Raw genomic sequence first — 26786 nt, 5'->3', positions numbered from 1 at the left:
GTTCTCCAACACTTCAATGAGTCATTAGCAGTAATGAAGATGAAGGGCCAGAGTGTAGTTTGACAACAGAGTACTTGCCTGACATGCAAGATGCCCTGAGTTCCACCCCCAGAACTAAAAAAAAAATTTTTTTTAATTTAAAAAAATAAGTAGTAATGAGGCTGACATTTTTTTCCCTATGTATTCTGTCATTCCATTCTTCAGTGGATTTAGTTTTCCTGGAAGCAGGAAAGCAAGCATTATTTATTTATTTTTGCAGTGCTGGGGATGGAACCCAGACCTCACGCGTACTAAGCAAGTACTCTACCACTGAGCTATATTTCCAGCTATTTATTTTATTTTGTTCTATTCTGTTCTATTCTATTCTATTCTATTCTATTCTATTCTATGAAAGAATCTCCCTAAATTGCCTAGGCTGGCCTCATCTTGTGATCCTTCTGCCTCAGCCTCCCAACTAGCTGGGATTATAGGCATGTGCCATCACACCTGGCTCTTCCATTGAGTTACATCTCTAGCCCTTTTTATTTATTTAATTTATTTGTTTGTTTTGAGACAGACTCTCACCCAGTTGTCCAGGTTGACCACAAACTTTCAATCCTCCAGCCTCAGCCTCTCAGTTGCCAGAAAGACAGGCATGTGCCTACTTGCCCCCAGCAGAGGAGGGAGTAGGGTACAAGGATCTACTTTCAGATCCCCCCACCCATCTGTAGAAGAAAATCAAGAGCTCAGGGTCACACTGATGTGTTCCCCTCAGAGATATAGTCTAGCAGCCCTGTGTTCTTGTTCCCTTTGTCCCCAAACCTGCCCAACTCTTCTTGCATTTGTCACATCCCTTGTTACCTTTGTCTGTCTGTCCTCTCCTGGATCCCCTTTCCAGCTTCTCCAAGGAACTGAAGCCTGAGAGAGGTTAGCTGGCCCAAGGTGCATGAAATGCTGGCACAACACAAAGATCAGAGACCCTCACTGGGCTGCTGCAGAGAGATTGGCCAGGTCCAGGTAGTGAGAGAGCCCCTCAGAGATTCGGAACCCTGGCTGCCAGCCTGTTTCTCAGCCAGGCCTGCCACCCCTGCTCCTGGGCAGCCTGGGGGCTGCTTTCTCCCATGTGTCCGTATTGAATAAAGGTTGATTTCTAAGGGGGAAAAAACAAGGCAATAAAAAGGAAGGAAGAGGAATGAATTGAAGAAGGGGGGGCTGGAGAAGAAGAGAGAGAAAAGGAAGAGGTAAGAGAAAACTGATCAAGAAAAAATTTAAAACCCAAAAGAGAGGAAGAGGAAGAAAACCCCAGAATACAGAATTGTAAGCACTGTGAAAGTGCATGACTTCCAAGTGAAGGGGTTCTGATTGGTCCTTAGCTTCCCTATTCAACACCTGGTGGCTATTCCTCTAGACTCCCAGCCCCCTAACCTTCCTGTACATTTTTGATTCCCAGACTTTCCCCAGGCTGCAGGGCACTTGCAGGTCAGGGCAGAGCCAAGATCTTCCAATATGGCTGCAACCATGGCATCTCCGGCAGAGCTTAAAGGAATATGGGGGATATAGATCCTCTCAATTTATTCTTTACCCCTTCCTGCCAGTGACCCTGGGAGGGGAAAGCTGGTGCCAAGGAGCCTGTGAAAGAACCATCTGGGCCCCTTATGATTTTCCTCATAGTTTGGGTATAGGATTATTACACAGGTATGGAACCCCCTGCAGGCTTCCAGGTCCCCACAGGAGAGAAGTGGACTTAGGAATAGGGCAGGGAGTTGAGTTCGCCCCTGGTAAGTCTAATGGTTCTCCAGATGCCAGCCTCATGGGTGGGCAGTGCAGAGGGAGAACTGCCCAATCCCACTGGTACCCCTCCGCAAGATCCAGACTATAATAGGGGGTCACTCTGAGTCAGGGCATAAGTGTTCCCTAAAGACCCATGTGTTAAAGGCTTAGTCCACATCTTGGTATGGTTTGGAAATGGTGGGAACATTGAGATGTGGAGCTTAGCAGGAGGTCTTCTAGTCATTGGAGCCTTCCTTGAAGGCTATCGTGGTGAGACAGACCACCATGGTAGGACAAAAGACTGGGACAACAAAATAAACCCCTGTGCACAATAAACTATTACCCTTTGTAGCAGGACATGTTGCTTCTCTATCCTTGTGCTCTTTGCAACAGACCCCTGGTGAGACCCTGATAAAACCACAGAAACAGAATGTTTGCATGAGATGAAATTTTTACTGAGGATACACCTAAATAACCCTCTAGCTTCACTGTTCTTAGTCAACTTGGAAATCACTAATTTTAGAGGTCACTAATTTTTGAGGTCACAATTTTTTTTAATATAATAAGGGCTGGGGACATAGCTCAGTGGTAAAGTATGTTCTTAGCACATGCCAGACCCAGAATTCAAAACCCAACAGGGCAAAAACAAGAGTAATGATAATAAAAATAAATATAATTAAAATTTTAACATTATTATGGCATTACGCTCCAATCCTGTGCTATGGATTCTACTCTAAGTTGATACAGATGCAGGATGGCCCAAAGTCAAGTGGTCCTTTTTACCTGGAGGGGAGTTGGGTCTCTGAAGTAAGGCATGTGAGGCAAATGATGTGGCTGGGGCAGGGGTAGAATGAGAACCTGAAGGACCTGGCATGCAATCTGGGACAAGTACATAAACCAAAGTATGAACACTGGGGGAATTAGTTGTGATTTTTGTTTTCATCTGTACTTTCTGAATTTTACAGATTTTCTACCGCACGCATGTTTTGCTATGGGAAATTGCTATTATTTAAGAGTTAATGGGCTGGGGATGTAGCTCAGTGGTACTTGCCTAGCATGCGTGAGGCCCTGAGTTCCATCCCCAGCTCCGCAAAAGTATAAAACAAGAGAGTTAACTAGGGCAGTGACGGAGGAGACAAGCAGAGGACACTTCCTGACAGGAAACCTCTGAGAGCAGTTTTGGGACATTCCTGTGGTGCCACACGTGGCCGCCAGGGGTCAGCAGCAACCCGCAGCCCTTCGTCGCCAGCCACAGGTGACCCGAGGAGGCTCTCTCCGCGAAGGTCTTTCTTGCCATCCTCACACTAATCGCCATTTGCTGTCCACATGCTTCTGTCTCGGGCCATTTCCCACAGTGGCAGTTGCTGGGGTCTCAGAGGGCCACAGCTGTCTGCAAGCTGAGGGATGATAGGGGGTTGGGCTGAGACCGCGCTCTGCCCAGGGACCCTGGACAAAGGGAGGGTTCTTAGGCTGAGGCCCAGGGCTTCCAGAGTCTTTCCTCCCTGGGGAGGGAGGAGACAGGAAGCCGAGGCTGCTTCCGGGGCTGGGACATGGTCAGAGGAGAGCCAGAGGTCAGAGGAGGGGTCAGTCCTCTGGCGGAGGGAAATAGCCGTGCCTAGTAGAGTCGATACGTTCTGGCCTCCGGGCAAGAATAAGAGAGAGGTGCGGACGGCTTTATCCCAGGGCAGGTTAGGGACTTGAGCTGCCTAAAAAATTCACTCTCTAAGCCAGAAAACCATCCTGCCCACCGGGAGTTTGTGGGGAAAACACTTCAGACAGTGAGAGGAAACTCCAACCTGCTATCATCCACGGTGCAACCTTAGGAAAATTACTGACCCTCCCTGGGCCTTAACTCAGTCATCTGTAACCGATAGAGGTTAGATAAGAGGATCTTTAGGCCAGGGGCCCAGGCCTGTAATCCCAGCTACTCCCAAGGCTGAAGCAGGAGGATCGAAAGGTGGAGGCCTGCCTTGGCGATTTGGCCAGAGACCCGGTCTCCAAAAAATAAATAAATAAAAGGGCTGGGTGGTAAAATACCCCTAGGTTTAATTTCCCAGCCCCCACTCCTCTCCCCACCCCCCCAAAAAAAGAAAGAAAGGAAGAGGATCTTTAGACCTTCATCAGTTTAGATACTCAACAAATGTAAAAAACTCCTTACTCCACCCTTCCCAAATGTAGAGCTGGCTTAACCCCAGGAGGTCTAGCTGAATTAGGACAGGTCATCCCCTTTGGAAGATTACCAGCTAAAAAGCCTAGGCAACCTGGAAACCAGCAGCTCTGTCCTTGTGGCACCATTATGGGTGAGCATTGAAGGATATGGGTGTTCTCAGGGCAAAGCAGAACCAAAATTATTGCCCTCCACCTGCAATGCTCCAGGTACCTCAAGGCTCTTGCAGCCCCCAAATGTTTAAATAACACCCCTCCCACATAGAGCAAGAACAGAAGAGGTTATTTATTTATTTATTGGTACCAGGGATTGAACCCAAGGGAATTTAATCACTGAACCACATCACCAGCGCTATTTTGTATTTTAGTTAGAGACAGAGTCTCACTGAGTTGCTTAGGGCCTTGCTAAATTGCTGAGACTGGCTTTGAACTCTCAGTCTTCCTGCCTCAGCCTCCCCAGCCACTGGGATTACAGGCCTGTGGCACCACACCCAGCAAGAGTATGTTTTATAGAATAACTGCTATTAAAAGTAACATATTGCAGTACAGTGGTGCATGCCTATAATCCCAGGGACCCTGGGGCCTGAGGCAGGAGGATTGCACGTTCAAAATCATCCTCAGCAATTTAGTGAGGCCCTAAGAAGAAACTTAGGGAAACCCTGTCTCAAAATAAAATAATAAAAATAAAAAGGGGTTAAGCACCCTGGGTTCAATCCCCAGTACCAAAAAAAAAGTAAAAGAAATGATGTGTGTGAAAATAATATTTATGAACAGGGGATGCAGCTCAGTGGTAGAGCACTTGCCTAGAATGTGCAAGCCCCTGGGTTCCACCCCCAGGACTGCAAAAAAGAAAAAGGGAAAAAAAACACCCAAAGCCAGGAAAGCGGGAATTCTGGTCTGAGTGGCTGAGGCAAGTAACAAAATCCTATTTTGGTGACTTTTAAAAGTTAAACAGGCACATCTTCCTGAGGAAATCTGGAGGAGCTTTTCTTGAAAATGAGATATGGTGTCGCTAGCCTTTTAGGATTTCTGCCAGGCTATAAATCAGATTCTATCAATTTTACCTCATTTTAGCTAGACTTTTCAACTCAACATATCTCCTCCTTGTTTTCCTTGTACCGAATGAAGAATGAACTCAGAACAGGGGACATTCAGATTATGTGACACCTATCCCCCGCAACCCCCGCAGCCCCCGCAGCCCCCCTCCAGGTTTATATGTATTTGAAAGACTTTGGCGGGAGATGGTTCAGGGTCTCTCTATGTTGCTAAGGCTGGCCCCAAACTCCTGGATTCAAGTAATCCTCCTGCCTCATGTCAAGAAAATAAAGAAATTGCTCAAAACATTATAGGAATTTAGCAAAGCATGATGGCACAAGCTGGGGATTGACCCAGGACCTCACACATGCTAGGCAAGTGCTACAACACTAAGCTACACCCAAGCCCAGTATTAATGGATTTTAGCCCCTTGACTAAAATCAGAATCCATGAACCATGCAGTGAAAGAGTTCTTCCTTACAATAAAATGCAACTAATAAAAATGGTGGAACTAGGACAGGCGATATAGCTGGGTTGGTAGAGTGCTTGCCTCACATGCACAAGGCCTTGGGTTCAATCCCCAGCACCACAAAAGAAAAAAGAAAAAAAAAAAAAAATCACCATTTGAGCCAGGCATGGTGGTATATGCCTGCAATCTCAGCCACTTGGGAAGCTAAGGTAGGAGAATCACAAATGTAAGGCCAGTCTGGACAACTTAACCAGACCCTGTCTCAAAATAAAAACTACAAAGGGCTGGAGATGGAGCTCAGTGGTAGAGTGCCTCTGTTTCCCGTTTCAATCCCCAATACTGAAAAAAAAAAAAAAAAGAAAGAAAGAAAGAAAGGAAAGAAAAAAAAAAAAGGAAAGGAAAAAGAAGTGGGTGAGAGGAGAGTGAGAAAGGAAGGAAGGAAGAGAGAAAAAGAAAAAAGAACTGTACATGAAGTAAAGGCTTGCTGGTCCATTCTACCAAATTAGACACTATACTAAGTCTAGGCTAGAGACCTCCCACCTCTGCTGGAAGCACATGTAGTCATGGCAACTTGCTACAAAAGCCCATTCTGTTAAGTTCCTTTTTCACCAGTTATTAATGTAAATCAGCTGAGTTTGGACCCAAGAAACTCTACCAGGATTGGTTAAGGCAATGAATTATCCTCAGAATTAGACAGGATCTTACAGGTCAAGTTTCACCTGGGTGTAGCCTATGGTTAGGACCCATGGACAGCAAGCCTTTTTCCCCAATACCTAGAGCCAAACAGCAATAAACTACAAGTGGAGAGAGGGCTGGATGCTGCAGGACAGCTCAGATACAGGGGATGGATGATAGATGGGAAGAGATTTGAATCTACTTGGGACCTTTTTTTTTTTTTTTTTTTTTGATACCAGGGATTGAACCCAGGGGTATTTAACCACTGAACCACATTCGTAGTCCTTTTTATTTTTTGTTTTGAGACAAGTTCTTGCCAAGTTGCTTAGAACCTCACTAAGTTTCTGAGGCTGGCCTCGAACTTGAAATACTCCTGCCTCAGCCTCCCAGCTCTAGGGAATTTAAAGGAATTCTTCCCCCCAACACCCCATCCCCATTGAACCTAAGGGCAATTTATCACTGAGCTACATCCCCAGCCCTGTTTATTTTTTATTTTAAGACAGGGTCTTACTAAACTGCATAGGGTCTCACTATATTGCCCCGGCTGGCCTGAAACTTGAGATCCTCCTGCCTCAGCTTCTGAGTCACTGGGATTACAGGCATGCACCTCTGCACCCAGGATAAGGAATTCTTATTCTCCTTCATATCCTATAGTTGACTGAGAACATAACTGGCTTCTTGCCTTCTTTCTTGCACATACTAGGCTAGGAGCCAGAATCTGATCACAGGACGCCTTTTGCAGGAGAGACTATTCCTTCCTGTCTCAGCAACCAACTCAACAGATACCGAAGGGCTCAGCGGTGTGGTTCAGTGGTAAAGTGCTTGCCTATCATGTGTGAGACCCTGGGTTCAATCCCCAGCACCACAAAAAAAAACACACCACAACACACAGATACAGATGACCCTGTGCATTCAACACATCCTTTATTAAGTACTAACATACTAACTAAGTTTGCTGTGAGTGTGCACAGCTTGTGAGAAACAGTCATCAGTGCCTGCCCACATGGAGCTTACAGCCTGGTGGGGTGAGACTCTAAACAAATAAATATGCAATTACAGATGGTGGTAAGAATTGTGACGGAAAAGAGCAAAGTACCTAAGACAGAATAATAGGTTAGGGGATTGAGAAAACCTCCTGAGACAGTGACATGAGCCTGAAACTTGAAGGGTAAACAGGAGTGAATTAGACAAGAATGGAAAGAGCATGTTCCAAGCAGAGAGTGTAAGAAAAAGCCCTGGCAGGGGGTACAGCTTGACACTTGGGGAACAAAGGACCAGTGTGGCCTGATTCTGGTGCACTAGGGATTTCTGGGTAGGATGATGCTGGAAGGGATCCAGATTAGACAGGATGTTGAGACATTTGGGTTTTATTCTAAATGCACTGGGTTGTAAACAACAAAGTATCCTGATTTATTTTAATTTTTTAACAGTAAAAAAATTAAACTGTGAAAAATGAATCATAAAGGACAAAGAGAAGAACAGTGTTACCGAATGGCACCAAGCAATCTAGCTGCTTCTTCCCAATTTGTTCAAATTACATGAAGTTTACTTTTCTTTTTTCCAACCTTTGCCTATTGTGTGGGCAGGTGGCAGAATCCAGCCAGCCAGGATCCAGGCAGGGTTCCCTGGGTTAGGCTGCTGATAACAAAAGAGGGATCAATTGGGAGGCTATTGTCAAAACTCAGGCAAGAGGTTACCAGTGGCTGAGATTCAGCTAAAGGAGAAAAGACACAGATGGATTAGAGATACATTTGGATGTAAGAAGTGGGGAAGTGGGCAGGATCAATCGAGAATTTCCCTGACAATTTCTGCTTTGAGCAACTGGATAGAATAGGTGGAAATACCATTTATCAAGGTGGAAAAAAATTCAGAGTCCAGAAGGTTGAGTATGGCACATAGTAGGTTTCTGAGATTCTTGTGAACTTTCCAAGTGAATAAATAAATTTTGGAGTCATCAGCAAATAAATGGTATTTAAAAATCAAAGTAATAGATGAGACTACCTAGAAATGAGTTCAGAAGGAGGAGAGGGGAAAAAAAGAAAGGAAGGAATGAAAGAAACATGATTAAGATTAGAAGAGTAGACCTGGATTGAGTCCTGAAATCCAACCATATAAAGAGATTTTGGAAAACCTGGAGCAATGGCCAGCAAGAGAGGAGAAAAACAAGAGAGCTGATGTTACTGTGGTTGAGAGACAAGAATATTCAAAGAAGATGAGTCTGGTCATCTGGTGAAGTGTTTCTAACAGGTCAAGTGATATCAGACCAGCAATAACCTTCACAAGATCAGTTTTGCTATAGAAATGGAGGTGGAGGCTATCTATCCTGGAGTGAATTCAAGAATAATTGAAAAAAGGTGAAGACAGCCAGTGGCGGGATGCAGAGATAATAAATGGCTGTCTTCTCTTCACCTTGACTTCCTAGCCAAATAATCTATGAATTGATTCCATCTGAGCTTCCAGACTTTCATGAAAAGGTCCTTCTCTGTCTTCGACAGGGAGTTGTACCTGCAAGAAGAAGAGCTCAGGTGAGCCCCAAGGAAGGAAATGGGAACAGGACAGGGAGTATGAGGTGACCTTAGATTCTTGCAGAGGACACATCTCCCCAGTCTGAAAGCAAAAACAAAACATGAATTGGGGAGTGGGGGATGGGGTGCAGCTCAGTAGTAGAGTGTTCACCTAGCATGGGCAAGGTCCTGGGTTCCCTACCCTGTACTTTGAGAAATAGGAAAAAGAAAAAAAGTTGTGGAGAGGGGCAGGTTCGGAGAAGTACACAGGACACTCACTTGATAGAGTTTGTGACCAGTTGTTTCAGTGTCCTCAGGTCAGCCCTCTTCCCCCCAATGCCCATGAAGGCTTCATAGAAATCATAGGATAAGCCTTTAGCACCAAAGACAGCTGGGTCATCAGAGCTGATCACCATGGGATGCCCACAGGCCATCAGAGCAGCTGCAGGGTGGTTTCTCATATCAGACACAAGTTTCATGACCTGTCCAATAGGAGGCAAGGGAGAAAGGCAAATGTTGATCCACAAATCTGTAAAAAGACTTTACAAGGGAGGTGAGGTTGTGAGCTCAGTCAGCTCCTTTATTATCCCCATTCTCGTTCTGAATGTTGGTAATAGAACTAGTCCCCATGTTCTTCCTAATGTTCTCTGAGTTTTATCAGCAGCACCAATGTCTGACTCGCTCTTGGATCTTGCTCAGAGAAGTGTCCTGAATACAGCAAGACAGGCAGGTGCACAAAGAATTCCAAGGAACAGCTGGAAGCAGCAATATCCCACAGCCCCTTTCACTTCACTGGTCTTGCCTGATGTTCCCTTTCATTCTGGGCACAACTTTGCCCCCAATTCCTTCCCCCACCCCAAAATTAGGACCCTCACTGCTGCTTTCTTATTATGAGTGGTTTAGGCAAAAGACCGTTCCTAAATAACTTTATTAATAATGATCATGGGAGAGTGGAAGAATGAGTTAAGGAGAGATAAAGTATAGAGAAAAAGTTGAGTAAAAGGAGAGGTTGAGGTGGGGCAAAAAGATCATAAGATTAGTCCCAAGGATTGTGCATACCTGGTTGGAGATGGGACACACTTCTAGGGGAATGTCCTTGTTCCGAGTGTAAGCCTTGACTACTGGGTGTTTGGTCAAAGCAAATCCATGGCCAATTCTGGTAGCATTCAGAATTACAGCATCCACCAGGTTTCTGTCTATTGAAGTACCATACCAGTCTGAGGATAAAAGGATAGTTTTAAACAGGGATATGTAGATCTGATCCATAGATTATCTATCGGAAAAGACTCTAACTCTCCCAGGCAACAATAGGAAGAGAAATGAATATGCATACCACATATTTTTCTTGTAACTATGCTAAAGAGAGGTATGATATGCCTATTCTCTCTCTTACTATATTATTTTATTTACTAATCAGATGAGAAAGTTGAAACTTATATAGATTTTTGTTGTTCTTATTGTTTGGATGTTTTTGTGTGGTGCTGGGGATTGAACCCAGGGCCTCATGCACATTAGTCAAGTGCTCTACCCCTGAACTACACCCCCTAGCCCCCTACCCTTTTTGGGGGGTCCAGGGGATTGAACTCAGGGGCACTCAACTACTGAACCACATCCCAGCCCTATTTTGTATTTTATTTAGAGACATGTTTCACTGAGTTGCTTAGCGCCTCACCATTGCTGAGACTGGCTTTGAGCTCTCTATCCTCCTATCTCAGCCTTCTGAGCTGCTGGGATTACAGGCAGGTGCCACTGCACCCAGCTCCCTAGCCCCTTATATAGGTTTTATAAATTCACAGAGGATGTTCAACTAATATGTAGTAAAAGTGAGTTTCAGACTTTGATCAGTCTTGCCCCTCAGTCCATATTCTTTCTTCCCCATTTTTTGTTTGTTCTGTGAATCCTTACAACAATGATCTTTAAGATCTTTACAGCAATATACTAAATACTCTTTTATTTATAATGTCAGTATAATTACCCATATGCATTTTGTAATGTATAAAGCTGCTCCCCCGCCCATTCTGTTGCAGTCATTTTCCCCGCCTCCCAACCACTTGTCAATCTGTGACTATCCTAGCTAGCTATTGGTTCATCAGTCAGTTTGCAAGTATCCTTCTCTGATATTGGTCCCATTAGCCTGGGTGAATTCAACCGCCATCTTTCCTCTCTTGCTTCTCTCTCCTACACACTTGCTTTTCCTCCTCCTCGCTTTCCACTCTCTCTAGGGCTTGCCCTTTCTCTTTCCTTTCTCTTTTCCTCTCATTTTCTCTCTTACCCTTCAGGGAGACACTCTGTTTGCTTAATAAACTCCCTTATGTGATTTCCCGTGTCCAGCGTGGTTTCCTGGGATTTTCCTTACACATTTACTTTCTTCTGTAGATTTTGTGTGTGTGTGTGTGTGTGTGTTGTACTGGAGATTTAACCCAAGCATACTCTATGATTGAGCTACATCCCCAACCCTTTTTAATTTTTTTTAACTTATTTATTTATTTTGAGATGATCTCTCTGTTTGTGTTCATATATATATATATATATATATATATATATATATATATATATATGGGGTGCTTTACCACTGAGCTACGTTCCCAGCTCTTTTTATTTCTTATTTTGAGTCAAGATCTGCTTAAGTGTTGAGGGCCTTGCTAAATTGCTAAGGCGGACCTGGAACTTGCAATCTTCCTGTTACAGCCTTTCAAGTTCCTTGGATTACAAGGGCATGCCACTGTGCCTGAATCCTTTATAGATTTTACAGTGTTCTTGAGACATCATCAATTGCTAGATTCCAGTGGCCACCACTAACAAAGCCAGGGCAGATGCTCTTGCTGCCTCCTCCCCAACCATGCCTACTGCACTCTTCTTGCTGCCAGGGCCCTCTTTGTAGGGTGAAATGACATCTCCAGACTCCCATCCTTCCTGGCAGCTAGGATAGTCCTAAAACTGGCCTGGGAGGGTGTTTGTTTGTTTGGCACCAGGGAATGAACCCAGAGGCACTTAACCATTGAGCCACATCCCTAACCTGATTTTTTATTTTTGATTTTGAGACAGAGTCTCCATAAGTTGCTTAGGGCCTCGCTTAATTGCTGACTTTGAACTTGTGTTCCTTCTGCCTCAGCCTCTTGAGCCATTGAGATTACAGGCATGTGCCACTGCACCCAGCTGTGGTAGGTTTTTTGTTGGGGAGTTTCTGGAATTCCTCCCTAATAAAAAGAGGACTGGGCCTGGAGTTGCAGCTCAGTGGTGGAGCGCTTGCCTTGCACATGTGAGGCACCAGGTTCAATCCTCACACCACATAAAAATAAAGAAAAATAAATGTATTAAAAAATAGAGAGAGAGGACTGGGATGTAGCTCAGTGGCAAAGCATCTGCCTTGCATTCATGAAGCCCTGGGTTCAACTTCCAGTTCCAAAAAAAAAAAAAAAAAAAAAAAAGATAAACTGAAGGAAAATATTTCATATTTTGCTTCACTGGATGTGGTCACACCTGACTATGACTTCACCATCTGACACCCAAGCAGGGCAAAAATCACTAATTCAATGAGCACAACAGAGATTGCTTATTTTATGGTAATAAATAAATGGGCCCTACTATAAAATCCACTGGATGTGTATATTCCATTCTTGCACCTAAAGGCACCCTAACTAATCCACATATAAAGCAGAAAAATTTTATTTAAAATATTCCCAGCTGGGCTGGGCTGGGAGTGAAATTCAATGAAATGGCACTGGCCTAGCATGTGCAAGTCCCTTGGGCTTGATCCCCAGCTGCCCCCTGAAAAAGAGGGGGGAGGATTCCCAATGCTAGTTATATCGTGTGTGTTAGATGGATTTTTACTGGTTTTAAATATGTACTTTCTTCTTTAAAATACAGACATTATTTTGGGGAATTAAATACCCAAGTCATGACAAAATTGTCTCCAAGGACCATATACACTTCATTAGATCTGCATTACACTCTTTTTTGTACTGCCAAATTTTTTTCACATAGGTAAGTATAATTTTTCCAACTAGGCCATAAGCTCTTCAAGGTTAACAACCCCATACCCCTACCCCATCCTCATGAACAATTCTTGAGATCTCTCAGAGCAGACTTTGATCTAAATTGGATCTAAATTGACTCAAATGTCAGGAAGAAGAAATGAATGCACAGGGACACTTTCTCTGCCGGATGGTGTGATAAAGCAAGGTTTAAGTTTGGTTGTGAGGTTGAGCTGCTGGCTGCTCCTTATCTCCTTGGTCTCCTGTGGGTGACAGGTGCCTATGCTCTGTCTGAGGGGGGAGGGGGCAAGGCAGGGGCAAGGAGATGCTACTGAGATCTTCTCTGCTGGTCTAGGCACCATAGGGACAGCCTCCCCTAAATCTACCATTTGATCTGAAATTGCAGCCATGATCTGTACTTAATTAAGGTTTAAGTATTTTAAGAACTAAAATATGGGAGGGGCTGAGAGATATTTCAGTGAGCCCATGGGGAACAAAGATATGGCCAGGCTAAAGATATTTCAGAAAGAATAGCAGCTAGTGCTTTTTAGGGTGATTTTCCTGTTTGGCATTCATGAGTGTGGACAACACCCTAAGAGGACAGAGCAGCCCTGGTTCTAGTCCCTGTCCTGTCAGTTTCTAGTGTGACTTTGAATAGGTCAGTTAAGTTCTCAATCATAACTCAGTTATAAGATGGAAATCACCAAATCACCAGAAGGGGTTCAAATTCAGGTTCCACTACTTATAGTTCTTTTTTTAATTTTATTTATTTATTTATTTTTGTTCTGAGGATTGAACCCAGGGGAGCTAAACCTCTAAGTCATATCCCCAGTCCTTTTTTTTTTTAAAGAATTTTAATTTGTTTTAATAAGTTATACATGACAGTAGAAAGCACTTTGATACATCATATATAATGGAGTATAATTTCTCACTCTTCTGGTTAAACATGATGTATACTCCCACCAGTCATCCAGCCCTTTTTTATATTTTATTTAGAGATAGGGTCTCGCTAAGTTGCTCAGGGCCTCAATAAATTGCTGAGGCTGGCTTTGAACTCGTGATCCTCCTGCCTCAGCTTCCCAAGCTACTGGGATTATAGGCATATGCCACCATGCCTAGCACTTACCAGGACTTTAACTATGAACCAGTAATACTATCTTTGGAGCTTGGGCTATTTGTCTATAAAATGGAAATAGAAATGCTTTCCAGGAGGAATTGGGTGAGAAATAGAAATATTATACATGAAGTGCCTGATAATATTATTGTCATTGTTTCTCCTTCACTTCTCTGCAAGACTGCTGTCAGGATTATGAAAATGGGTAGGGGTCTGACAATGCCTGTGGACTATGCCATGAGATGTAGACAGGATGCTCCTGCGTCCCACAGGACACTGAGAGCTGATGAGGACCTCTCCTATTGACTACCTACTTATTTTCTGTACAGCTCACCTGTCTCCCCAGCGTGGAAGAAGTAAGGTAGTTTAACACCATACGTGACTGGAATCATCAGAGCCTCTTTGTAGTAGTACAAACTGAAGCCGATGTCTTCACGCCCCACCTACAGGACAGACAGGAGGGGACATGGAGGAGTCACTTGACACAGACCTGACTTTACTGTCAGTACATATTGCAACCTAGGAACAACCTTCCTTGTACCCTGCCGCTACTGCTTGAGACCTTTGTCATGCAAAATTTTAAGAATGACTGGTAGGACCAGACTGATGGTGTACACCTGTAATCCCAGCAACTCCAGAGGCTGAGGCAGGAGGATCACAAGTTCAAGGCCAGTCTCAACAACTTAGTAAGGTCCTAAGCAATTTGGTGAGATCCTGTCTCAAAGTAAAAAGTAAAAAGCAGAGGCTGGGGATGTGGCTTAGTGGTAAAGCACATGTGTAGCATGTGTGAGGCCCTGAGTTCAATCCCCTGGACTGTGGGGGGTTAAAAAAAAAAAAAAAGTAGAAAGGGCTGGAGTATAGCTGAAAGGTAGAGTAATCTGGGTTCAATCCCTATTACCAAAATAAATAAATAAATAGATAAAAGACTAGGCTAGACATGGTGGTACACACCTGTAACCCCAGCTACTTGGAAGGCTGAGGTAGGAGGATTGCAAGTTCAAGGTTAGCCTCAGCAACTTAGCTGAGACCCTGCCTCAAAACTTTAGGGGAAAAAAAAATTTTTTTTTTAAAGGGTTGGAGAAATAGCTCAATGGTAGAGTATCCCTGGATCTGATCCCCAGCACTTGTGGGGAAAGAAATGAGGAAGCAAGCAAATGGGACAGTGGAAATGGAGGGGACAAATTTCACATCCTGGAGAATTTGCCCAGGGCTAGCCCCATCTCAGATTGCTCCCTTCTGTGTGCTACAGTGGGAGGTGACTATTGTAAAAGTCCAACACAGGTGAACCACTGGTCTAAATAAAAGGGTAGGGGAATGGAGAACAAGTCCATAATTATTGTCCAAACTCCTTGAATTCCTTTCTTCTTCTAGAATTTTCCATTTTAGTCATGTGACTCTTCTGCTCTCCTTTCTCCTCTGGCTGCCATCACCCACAGCCTCTAAGAGAGGAACAGTGCTGAACTCTGCCAGCTCTGCTTTGTCAGCAGCCACAGCCCAAGGGTGCTGGTGGGCACTGCTCTGCATAAGGTGTCCCCTTCACAAAGAACTGCCTGCTTGGCCTGCCATAGGCAACCCCTGTGCCTCCTTTCTGTTCACAGAATAAGTTACCAGGTCAAATCCTGCTATGATGTCAGGGAATATTTCTCGAAGTTTGATGGCAGTTCGGATGGAATGTGCAATGCCAGCCACGCTTTTGGTCCTGAGAGAGAGACAGAAAGAAGCTGGGAGATGGCAGCATTAACAGAATCATAAACCCCGATGGTATCCCTCAGTGCCTAGGGCTTGCTTAGGCCACAGTATTCAGCAGCCCTTGACACAACCACACACATGACCCCAGCCCAACCAAATCATTCCTGTCCAGGAAAACTTGGCTCCAGGGAGACCCAGAGCCTATGAGAAGTAGGTGGGACAAGTGGACCCATGGGAAAAGTTTCATTTGTCTATTTGCATAAAGCAAAGGTGGGCTTATTCCCAATGTGCCCCACATCCCTGCAGGGTGGATCATAAAGTATGGAGGCTGGTCCCCTGTCCACTGGACACCTGAAAAATGCCACAGTTCACTGAGTCCCTGGTGGGTGCACTGGATCTGGGAACCATATGGCCATTTGATGATCAAGTCAGCAAAACCCTGGGCACTCCAGAAAGCATATACACAAGCTGTCTTATTTCCCTCTGCACCTTCTCCCTTCAAGTCCGGGGGAGAAGTGAGGCAAGCAGACACACAACAAAATCACCAAATGACAAAAGAGTAGAATAATCACAATGGCAAGAAGGTCTCTGCCCAGCCACTGGGTCACTTGTTCTAATCCTCAGTCCTAAGGGTGATAAGACATCCTGCCTGATTCCCACCCATGGCATCTCCTGCAGAGCCTAAGGGAACACGGGGGACCCTGACCCTCTCAGCTCAGCCCTCACTCCTTCCTGCCACTGGCCCTGGGAGAGGACCACTGATGTCAAGGAGCAACCACTTTGGCCCATCCTGTGAGTTTCTTCTTGAGGTTGGGGAGAGGACTAGCAAACAGGCATGGGGCTCAGCTCCTGCAGGTTCTAACAGGAGAAAAGGGAACTTGGGGACAGGGCTGGGAGTTGGTTTCTGATAAGTCTGATGATTCTCCATAGCCCAGCCTCATGCATGGGTGGAAAAGACGGAGAACTGCCCAATCCCACTGGTGCCCCTTCCCCTATCTTGACTCAGAGTCACATCTATTTGTCTGCTATCCCCATGGTTCTTGGCCAGGGACAGGTCACAGCATGAGATTAGCTGCTCTTCAATTTAAGAGCAGAGCTCTTCATTTGGGAAAATTAAGCTATAAAGCATTCTGCATTTGATAGGGGAAGCAGTGGGTCTTTCTTCACTATTCCCTAGACCATGCACACATGGTTGTTGTGGAGTCTCCACACACAGACCTGAGTCGGTGTCACTCAAGGCCTCCCACATGGCCACACACAGCACACAGCTGACTTTAGGCAGAACCCCAGCAGTAAATGGGGAAAAAAAAGGATGAGCATGGTGGCACACACCTGTAATAATCCCAGCGGCTCTGAAGGCTGAGGCAGGAGGATAGAGATTTCAAAACTAGCCTCAGCAACTTAGCAAGGCCCTAAGCAAATCAGCAAGATCCTGTCTCTTAGTAAAATATAAAAAAGAGCTGCGATGTGGCTCAGTGGTTTAGCACACCTGAGTTTAACCTCTGGTACCAAAACAAACAAATGGAAACAAAAATGTGGACCAATCATACCACCATTCGGGAAAAAATATTATGCCCATCATCACCCTGGCAAGTATGAACTCATGGTCTAGAAATATCTAGAAAACTTGCACAGTTTTTCATTTCAGTTTATTTTCAAGGCTAGATCTTAACTTTTGCATTCATGTACAAATGCACACACCAAACCAACAGCCCTGCAGGATCAACCACTAGGTTGATGACCCCCAGCCCCCAAGACTCCCTCCTTGCTCCTTCTACTCTTCTCTTCTCCCCTCCCAGCCCAGTGCCTGCATCCCATTCTCTCAACTCTGGCAGCTTCAACCATATTCTCTCACCTGTAATCTGAAAAAATGAGTCTGAGTCCTATGAATTCAGGATGGGTCCTTTTAAACTTGTCAGTCACTTCTTGGTAAGCCCTCACTACCCACAACTTGTCGTGAATCTCCCCATCCAGTTCATACACCTGGGAACAAAGCATGATCCCAAGTAGATATCAGAGAGGTGCAGAGCAAGGCTTCATTCCCAAACACCTGTCATCTCTAAAACTGGGTTGTGCTGTGCCCTTTTATTATGGTTTAGATATATATGGTGTCTCCCAAAAGTTCATGTGTGAGACAATGCAAGGAGAAATGATTGGGTTATGAGAGCCTTAACCCAATTTGTAAATTAACTCCCTGATAGGGATTAACTGAGTGGTAACTGAAGGCAGGGAGGGTGTGGCTGAAGGAAGTAGGCATTGGGGACGTGGCTTTGGGGTATATATATTTTGTATGTGGAGAGTGGAGTCTCTCTCCTTCCTTATCTTCATGTCTTGAGCCCTTTCCCTCTACTACACTCTTCTGCCATCATATTCAGCCTCACCTCAAGACCTTAGGAATGGAGCCAACTGATTATGAAATGAGACCTCTGAAACCATGAGCCCCCAAATAAACTTTTTCTAAAACAACTGACTAAAATACCTTTCCTGTCCAGTTTTGTTTTGTTTTGTTGGTACTCGGAATTAACTTCAGGGGCACTTTACTACTGAGTGACATCCCAGCCCTTTTTACTTTTTATTTTGAGACAAGACCTCACTAAATTGCTGAGGTTGGCCTTGAACTTGCAGTCCTCCTGCCTCAGCCTCCTGAACTGCTGGGATTACAGGCTTGTGCCACCATGCCTGACTTTACCAGTGTCTCCTAGGGCCTCTGACTTGTTCTTTGCTGCCATATAAAAAGTTCTAGCTCCAGTGGGATAATACCCTGGGATGTCATGAGATTGAGGGGTATGCCTATGCCCAAACTTAGAACAATGCTTATGCCCACACTTAGAACAATGCTTGGTAGATGGTAGGTGCTCAACAAGAACTTGTGTGATGAATGAAGAACAGGTCTGCTGAAGAGAGGACACAGGCCAGAAATTGTGGTCCTAAGACTCAAGTCACCTCCCCATCAGGCCAAGTAAGGCCACTGGGGATACCAACTGTGATATGGTTAGGGCACAGTAAGAAATGCCGGGGATGGGTGTGGGTAAGAAAAAGAAAAAAAATACTGAAGAGAAGAGAGTTGCATAATGGTGAAGGTTATAGGGAAATTCCCCAGGCCAGGGTTGAAGCTTAATGGTAGAGCTCTTGACTTGCATGAAGTCAGTGGTTTCACCCACAGCACTGCAAAAACAAAGGGTCCCTAATGTGTTCACCTGAAAGGTTGTTATTGAATGTCAGTGGGAAGTTTCCTGGATGGCCGACTACTATGAAAGGGCCTGGGTGGTAGGAGTGTTCATTCCCTGCAGCTCCTGCCCTTCGCTGTCCTGTCACTGGGCTAGATCTCAACCCCATGCCAAAGGGAGATGTGCATGGGCAGGTGAGGGTCAGGGTAAGAGGTAGGAGTTTTTGCAGAGAATGTGAAATAATATGTAAGGGCTCCGTTTCTTTTCATGGACATTCATTAAGCACTTACTGTGCACAGGGAACTGATATAGGCATTGGAAGACATGAACAGATGCTGGTAAGTCAAGGTGGCTATACTTAAGACTTTGCAATTTAGTGGAAGAAATGAATTCTGTCCACTTTTTTTTTTTTTTTTTTTTAGTGCTAGGGACTGAACCCAGGTCTTCATGCGTGCTAGATAAGTACAAGTGCTCAGCCCTCGTCTTATCTCAATCCACATCTCCAGCCCTCTACCCACTTTTATAAAACAAAGGGTGAAGAATAAGTGCTGTATATAAATATGCAGGATCATTGAGGAAGAAGCAGCTAAAGTGCTAGGGATTGAACCCAGGTCCTCATGCGTGCTAGATAAGTACAAGTGCTCAGCCCTCATCTTATCTCAATCCACATCTCCAGCCCTCTACCCACTTTTATAAAACAAAGGGTGAAGAATAAGTGCTGTATATAAATATGCAGGATCATTGAGGAAGAAGCAGCTAAAGTCAGAGAAGGTTGCTTTACTCAGAGCCCAGAGGCTGTAAGAAGCAGGAGAACCAAGAATTCTCTTATGATTGTAAAAAGAAAAATCCTTTCTCCTCACTGGAGTCAGCTGTTGTTTCTCTGGCATCAGGGAGCTGGATGCTCCAGGGAAACCACCTCTCTTCCTTTCCTCCCAGTTTGGACTTCATACCTCTCTCTCTAGTCCAGGGGATTCCTTTTCGCCTTCTGGCTGTGTCCCTGTATGCCCTGAATGCACCAGCTGCACCTCACCAGGTGCTGCCTTTGCAGTAGCCCCAAATCCCCTTGTCTCCCCATGACCCAAGAGTAACCTTTTTGCTCTTGATCTCAGGGTCCTGCTCTGTGGCATGGGTTGGGGGAGTTGTGGTGAGTGGGCAGTTTGGCCCCATTGGTCTTTGCTTTCGGTTCCCTCTGCTGCTACCCTGTGAAGCCTGGCATATTATCCCCTGCCACAAAAGGCCACTCCCTGCAACTTAGGACCTATTAACTCAGTATCTGGTATTGCTGATTATTATTTACTGAAGGAAATCAAAATATGCCACTTTGCCACTATTTTGAGCTGAAGGCAATTAAGTAGCAAGCCTGCTAAACAAAACAAAGGAAACCCTCTTTTCATAGTATAAGATGTCATCTGTCTTTTTCACTGTCACTCTCTCATGAATGTACAGAATTTTCCTGAAGTTGTATCGTGTATGATGATATCATTCTAAGAAGTTATGGCTCCTGTACTTGTGTAGTCTTGCATTTTTGAAGATTTTCTCAATTTTCATATCTAATATAGGATATAACAATCCACACAAACAGAAATTTTCTAGGATCCTTAAAATATTTTAAGAATGACATTATGGAGCCAGAAAGTTTGAGAACCATTGTTGCAACTTGAAATTGTCTTAACATCACCCAGCTGATTTGTAGCAGGGAAGAATAGAAGTTTGTCCTACACCTTCACTGCTCTGACATTATCTGAGTCACCTGCTCACATATCCCGACTGGGTTAGAAACTCCTGAGGGTGGCTGAGTCTATAGCTCAGTTGGTAGAGTGCTTGCCTTGTATGATGTAAGGCCCTGCATTCAATCCAGCACCATCCCCAAAAAAGAAAGAAATCCCTGAGGGTAAAGTTCATGTAGTTTTAATGAACCCACTTTCTCTCCTATAGTACCCAAGTTATTTCTTCATAAATAAACATTAATTTAAGAAAAATACTGTCCCCAGGAAATTTAAAAGTACCAAGCCCCCAGTCTACTAGTTTGGCATTGCCATAACAAATACCTGAGATAATAAACTTACAAAAATGAAAGGTTGCCAGGCACAGTGGTGCATGCCGGCAATCCCAGCAACTTGGGGGCTTAAGGAAGGAGGATTACAAGTTCAGGGTCAGCCTCAGCAATTCAGCAAGGCCCTCAGCAACTTAGTGAAAACTTGCCTCTAAACAAAATATATATAAAAGATCTGGGGATGCAGCTCAGTGGTAAAGTGCCCCTGGTTTAAATCCCCAGTAGCAAAAAAAAAAGAAGGAAGGTTTATTTTGGAGGTTTCAGTCTCCTGGTCCTTTTGCTCCTGGGACCATGGTGAGTCACTTATTACACAGTGCTTATCACTGTCAAAGCTGGCATTCCTACCTTCCCAAATTTCATGGCAAGAGCTTATGGCAGAGGAAACTACTCACCTCCTGGCAACCAGGAAGAAAACAAACAGAAAGCAACTAGTGCACCATGATTCTTTTCAAGGTCACACCCCACTGGTACAGTGGCACATGCATACAATTCCATTGATTCAGGAAGCTGAGGCAGAAGGATTCCAAGTTCCAGGACAGCCCCAGAAGTTTAGTGAGGACCTAAGCAATTTAGCAAGACCCTGTCTCAAAATAAAAAAATGAAAAGGCTGGAGATGTAGCTCAGTGGTAAAGAGCCCTTGGATTCAATTCCCAGTACCAAAAAAAAAAGAAAAAAAAAAAAGAAAAAGAAAAGAAAAGAAAGAAAGAAAGAAAAAAGAGTCATATCCAATGACATCTTACTATCTTACTAGGTGGTCCTACTAAAGTTTCCACCACCTCTCAATAGCACCAGCTGGAGACCAAGCTGGCCAGCCACTGAGGGACACTCAAGATCCTGTCACATCTAGGCACTTGTTTTAGGGAATGGATGAAGAGATGAATGCTGGACGAGTACAGGGAGGAGCTCTGCTAGCAGAATAGATGGGAGACAAATGAAAGAAAAAAATAACAATTATTAATCAAGTATGCAGAGATATGCAAATGAGGCAACCAGGGCGACAGGGACTTGAAATGGGGTGATTCCAAATCATCCATCCTGACAATCTTGTGCTTATTACTGGAGAAGCTGGGACCCCTACCTCCCCAGATTCCGTGCACACTGCTTGTCCCCATAGCACAGAGTACCAAGAAGGCAGGGTCTGGCTCCCTGGGTTGCAGATGCTGAAACAACTTTCAGAGCATTTTCTAGTTTCTTGGTGCCCCAGTAAATCTCCTCCAGGGTTGTCAGGGCCCTGTGCTTCTGCAACTCTGACCTCTGGCACAGAAATTGCAGGTTTGCCAGGCACATCTTGGACCCAATCTGAATGCTCAACAATACCCCACTGCAAGGAGAAGAAGGTCTTCTGAGTTGGGGAGACCTACCACTTTTCAGGACCACATGCCAGTGTGCATTGACTCTGCTAATGAAGGCAGGCATTTGGAGAAGGGCTCAGCTGGTTGGAGGCTGCCAGTGGGCTTCTGGATTCAAGCTCCCAGGGGAGACACACTGTCTCCAGTCAGTCATGCCTCAGAGGGTTATTGTAAGATCAAATGTTTAGAAGTTGGGCTGGGGTTGTGGCTCAGTGGTAGAGGCTTGCCTGGCATGTGTGAGGCACCAGGTTTTATTCTCAGCACCGCATATATATAAATGAATAAAATAAAGGTCTATCAGCATCTAAAAAATATTTTTAAAAATTGTTTAGAAGTTAATATTTGTAAAGCACTCAGAAATGATAACTTATTTTTTGGTGATAGTGAGGATTCAACTCAGAGTAGCTCTGCCAATGAAGTACATTCCCACACCTTTATTATTTTTAATTTTGAGGCAGGGTCTTGCTAATTTGCTGAGGCTGGCCTTGAACTTGCTTATCCTCCTGACTCAGCCTCCCAGGTAGTTGGGAGAAATGATAACTATTGATAATAATGGTATCATGATTACAAATCTTTATCACTAGATCTAGAAAAGCACAATAAACCAGTAGTTATGGTAGGAAGATGAGTTAATATCTAAGAATTTTACTGTTTCTAAGTACAAATAGGTAGTGCAGTCTTTTATCTAAGACTAAGTGATACAGAAAGCTACCATGCTTCTATAGGGGAATGGGGGTGTAGCTCCATGGTAGACCACATACATAGCATGTGCAAAGCCCTGGGTTATATCGCCAGGATCCCCCCACCCCCAATTTTTTGCAAATAATCTTAATTAAGTTCAGTGTGCTGGAGTTTTTGTTGTTGTTTTGGAAATTGTGTATTGAACCCAGGGGTGTTCTACCACTAAGCTACTCTTGTTAAATTGCTGAGGCTGAATCTCTGGGATTAGAGGTGTGTCACTGCACCCAACTCAGTGTGCCATATTCAAGTCATATTATTTAGATATAGCAGGGGGTTTTTTTGTTTGTTTTGTTTTTTATGCTGGTTGTGATGAAACTCAGGAACTCAGGCATGCTAGGTAAACACTCTACCATCAGTCTCAATTTTATCTATAGTTTAATCACTGTTATTCTAGTGACAGTCTTGTCACTAGAGGCTGAGGCAGGAGAGTCATGAGTTCAAAGCCAGCCTCAGCAACAGTGAGGCAATAAGCATCTCAGTAAGACCCTGTCTCTAACTAAAATACAAAATACGGCTGGGGATGTGGCTCAGTGACTGCGTACCCCTGAGTTCAATCCCTAGTACAAAAAAAAAAAAAAAAAAAAGTGTCACCCTTGGCTGCACATGGCAATATGTAAGAAGAGCAAAATGCCTGAGTTCTACTCAGGCCAATCAAATCCAAATATCTGGGAGTACAACCTGTTTTGTTTTGTTTTTTCCTCAACTTCTCAGGCAATAATAATGTATAACTGTACACCTTGAGTTAAGACCTACCTTTTCATGAATTTCACATTCAAGCAAATAGCACAATTTTTCTACTATAGAGGGGAACATTTAAAAGGGTGAATATTCATGACATCGGTGACACTAATAATGGGACACAGTGGTCACTTCAGCAGGGAACCAGATGGAGTTTTTAGGATTTGCTAAAAATGCCAGAAAAGCACAAGACTGGGGGCACTATTGGGGCTTGTTATACAAGTGATGGTCAAGAAAATGTCTGGCAACGACTACCATGGGTTTTTCCAGCCACTGCCATGTCTCCCTCCTAAACTCTCCCATCAGAAGGGCAGGGCAGTTGCCTGTTGGAAGCCTCTTTGGTCTTCTAAGAGCTCCACCGGACCCAGTCGGGGCCTCAGATTCTGGCAGTGGGGGCAGGGACTGGAGCCCAGGAGATAAGACCCGCCCAGCGACTGTTGCTAGAGGCAAGTAGCCTTTGTTATCAAGCATTAGTAACACAATAGGAGCCCGAGCAGCCAGGATAGTCCATCAACATCATCCCCAGGCCCTGAATCAGCCCAAGACCTAGAAGGGGGAGGTAATGGGGCTCAGCAAAAGAATTCCAGTGCAGATTGTTTTTAGTTGTTAATGTATTGATGCCTCCCCCTTACTCTGGCTAATGGGGGGCATTAAGGCCTAGACTCTCCATTGCAAGAGGCCTTTGTTCCTGGGTCAGGCTAGAATAAACGGCTAAATCCCATCCCCCTCAGCTTCAACCAGAAGCTGAAATCCCAGCAGCCCTTCACCTTCTGGAAAGCCTGGCCAGGGGCTATTGGGGGCTGGGCAGAGTAAGGAGAGAAGATGGGAGGCAGGCCTGTTCCCATCTCTCTCCACCACTGGCTCAGGAAGAAGAAAATAACTCACCACAAAGAGGGGCAGGATGGAACAGAAAAACTAGTACTCTGTCACTTCTCTCTGGCCCTCCAATCCTATTTCTCAGCATCTTCCCCCAAGTACATCCCTGTCTGGCTCAAGATGAAAGTAACAGCCTTCAATCAAACCAAGGCCCACACCCTCTCAGTCATTTTCTTCCTTCTTCTGTTTCCCTCAGCTTCTGCAAGTGTTGAAGTCTTTCTCTTCAGTCCCATACCAAAAAGACTGACAGGAGTTGCATAACAGGGGCCAGTTCCAGTCTAGGTCAAGCATCAGCTCAGTCCATCCTAGGGGATATCATTTTCCTCAGGAAGTCCTAACACTGAAGCCAGAGGCCCTCTCAGGCTGCCATGATATTCTAAGAGCCTGGCACAATGAGGAGATCAAATTTAGGAGCCCTGACCTCGATTGATCTGGTCACCCCTGGTAACCAATGTGATCTTAATCAAGTTCTTTGACCTTTCTGAGCCTCAGTCTCCACATCTGTAAAATGAATTACCATCTTCTCTAAAACAGGGTTGCAAGGCTCCAAAAAGACATTGCAGGTAAAGTGCTTTGTAAAGGTCAAGTTGCCCTTGTTCTCTTTCAAAACGTGATCTGAATCAGGCTATCTGCATTTAGAATCACCAGGAGGGGGTGGAAGAGTAGAGCTAGTTAACTTTGCAGCTTCCCTGGCCCTACCAGGCTACACAGAATTAGGATCCTGGAGGTCAGGGTCTAAAAACAGAATTTAGGCAGCATTTTCAAATTATTCATATGTACTAAAAGACTTTTTGTTTTTGTTTTTTGCTTTTTGGTGGTGTTAGGGATTGAAATCCTTCGATCCAATTTCTAGCACATATTAAGCAGGTATTCTACCACTGAGCCACACACACAGCCCTTGTATTGCAAAGTTTGAGGACACCATCAACAAGCACACTTATCTCATTTGCTGCCTGCTGAGGATACTAGGCAATATGTGATTTGGTGCCAGTCTGAGATAACTCACAATCAAGCGATTTATCAGGGCTTATACATTAGGACATAAATACGAAAAGAAGACACCTACAGGATGCTAGACATAAACATTACAGGGAGACTAAGGAGGGAGAGGTCAAATGGGAGAGTCTCAGAAGTAGGTGAAAGCACTGTGCCCAGAGAGGAATAAGGACCTAGATAGGGAGGAGACCCTGCAAGGAGATAGGAGAGTTTCCAAGCATGGAAATCAATTATTCTTTGAAGTGCAGCTTCTTCCATATACCTAGGCCAGGCCCAATGCCAGCTCTCTTCCTTCTTTTCTTTCCAGTACTGGGGATAGAACCCAGGGTCTCATGCAAGCTAGGCAAATGCTCTAACCCAATAGAGTTACATCCCCAGCCTTTTAATTTTATTTTGAGACAAAGTCTTGCTAATTTACTCAGGCTGCTCTTGAATTTATGATTCTCTTGCCTTAGCCTCCCAAGTCACTGAATGTACCACTGTGCCCACTCAGAAGTTCTTTTCTCAAGAGAAGATGAACCAACCCCAGAAAACTAAGAATTATTTTTGCTCAGTGCCATGGTGCACACCTGTAATCCCAGTGATTCTGGAAGGTAAGGGAGAAAGAAGGTTTGCAAGACCAAGACCAGCCTGGCAACATAGTGAAACTCTGTCTCAAAATAAAACTAAAAAACTGGGCTGGGGATATAGTAGCTCAGTGATAGAGTCCCTTAGTTTAGTCCCCATAATCTCCCCCCACCAAAAAAAGAAAAGAAAAGAAAAAAAAAGCATTATTTGTACCTGGTTCTTATCTACTTTGCTTACAAGCTCAGTGAAAAAGGTCAAAGGTAAGGTCCTCTTCTCACTTTTCAAGAATTCAGAAATAGGGCTCAGCAGTAGAGCAACTAAATAGTATGCACCAGACCATAGGTTCCATTCCCGGTACCACAAAAACAAACAAACAAAAGCCAGGAAACCTCAAAACAAAAAGAAATCTGGACCCAGAGAGTGGAACTATAAAACAAACAACAAACCCAAGTGGAGAGAAAGGACCCTCCAGGGCCCACCTCCATCAAACCTTCTTGAGGACATTACCATACCAAAGGAAAAGGAGAATTCAACCCAGGATGCACAGAAAAGTGAGAGTTGAGACTTGATTAATTAATTAATTGCCTCCAATTAAGGGAAAGGGAGATGGAACCTGCAAACTATAATAACTCTTCTTGAGGGCAGGTGTATCCTTCATTGTAGAGTGTCACAGAACACTAACTCAAAATGGGATAAAAGTCAATTTATGAACCCCAACCAGAGCTTTTTAAAAAGAAACAATGCAGAAACATCAGCCACTGTACATTACAGTGTTTCCATAAATGTTTGTTTCATTTTATAGATATAAATGGATACATGTGAAAATAATGACTACATAAATGTAGTCAATTTATGCCCAGCAAGATGGCACAGGCCTCTAATTCCAGGGACTCAGAAGGCTGAGGAAGGAAGCCAACTTCAATG

The 26786-nt window shown here is 44.3% G+C and overlaps 1 protein-coding gene across 1 annotated transcript in view; it reads right to left on the bottom strand.

Moving 5' to 3' along the window:
* Window positions 1-7131: 7131 nt before the first annotated feature.
* The window catches only part of Ada2 (adenosine deaminase 2), a 35940-nt gene continuing 16285 nt past the window's right edge, over window positions 7132-26786 (bottom strand). Inside the window, exons 5-10 of the mRNA XM_047551256.1 lie at window positions 17231-17358; window positions 15295-15385; window positions 14021-14129; window positions 9658-9815; window positions 8878-9080; window positions 7132-8599 (exon numbers count right to left, since the gene is read on the bottom strand). Coding sequence (XP_047407212.1) covers window positions 8500-8599; window positions 8878-9080; window positions 9658-9815; window positions 14021-14129; window positions 15295-15385; window positions 17231-17358 — 789 coding nt within the window. The 3' untranslated portion in view covers window positions 7132-8499. The remainder of the gene's footprint in view (window positions 8600-8877; window positions 9081-9657; window positions 9816-14020; window positions 14130-15294; window positions 15386-17230; window positions 17359-26786) is intronic.

The sequence above is a fragment of the Sciurus carolinensis genome, chromosome 4 (genome assembly GCF_902686445.1).
Source record: "Sciurus carolinensis chromosome 4, mSciCar1.2, whole genome shotgun sequence".
Classification (NCBI taxonomy): Eukaryota; Metazoa; Chordata; class Mammalia; order Rodentia; family Sciuridae; genus Sciurus; species Sciurus carolinensis.
Note: the sequence above shows the minus strand (reverse complement) of the source record. Positions and strands in the feature narration are given on the sequence as shown.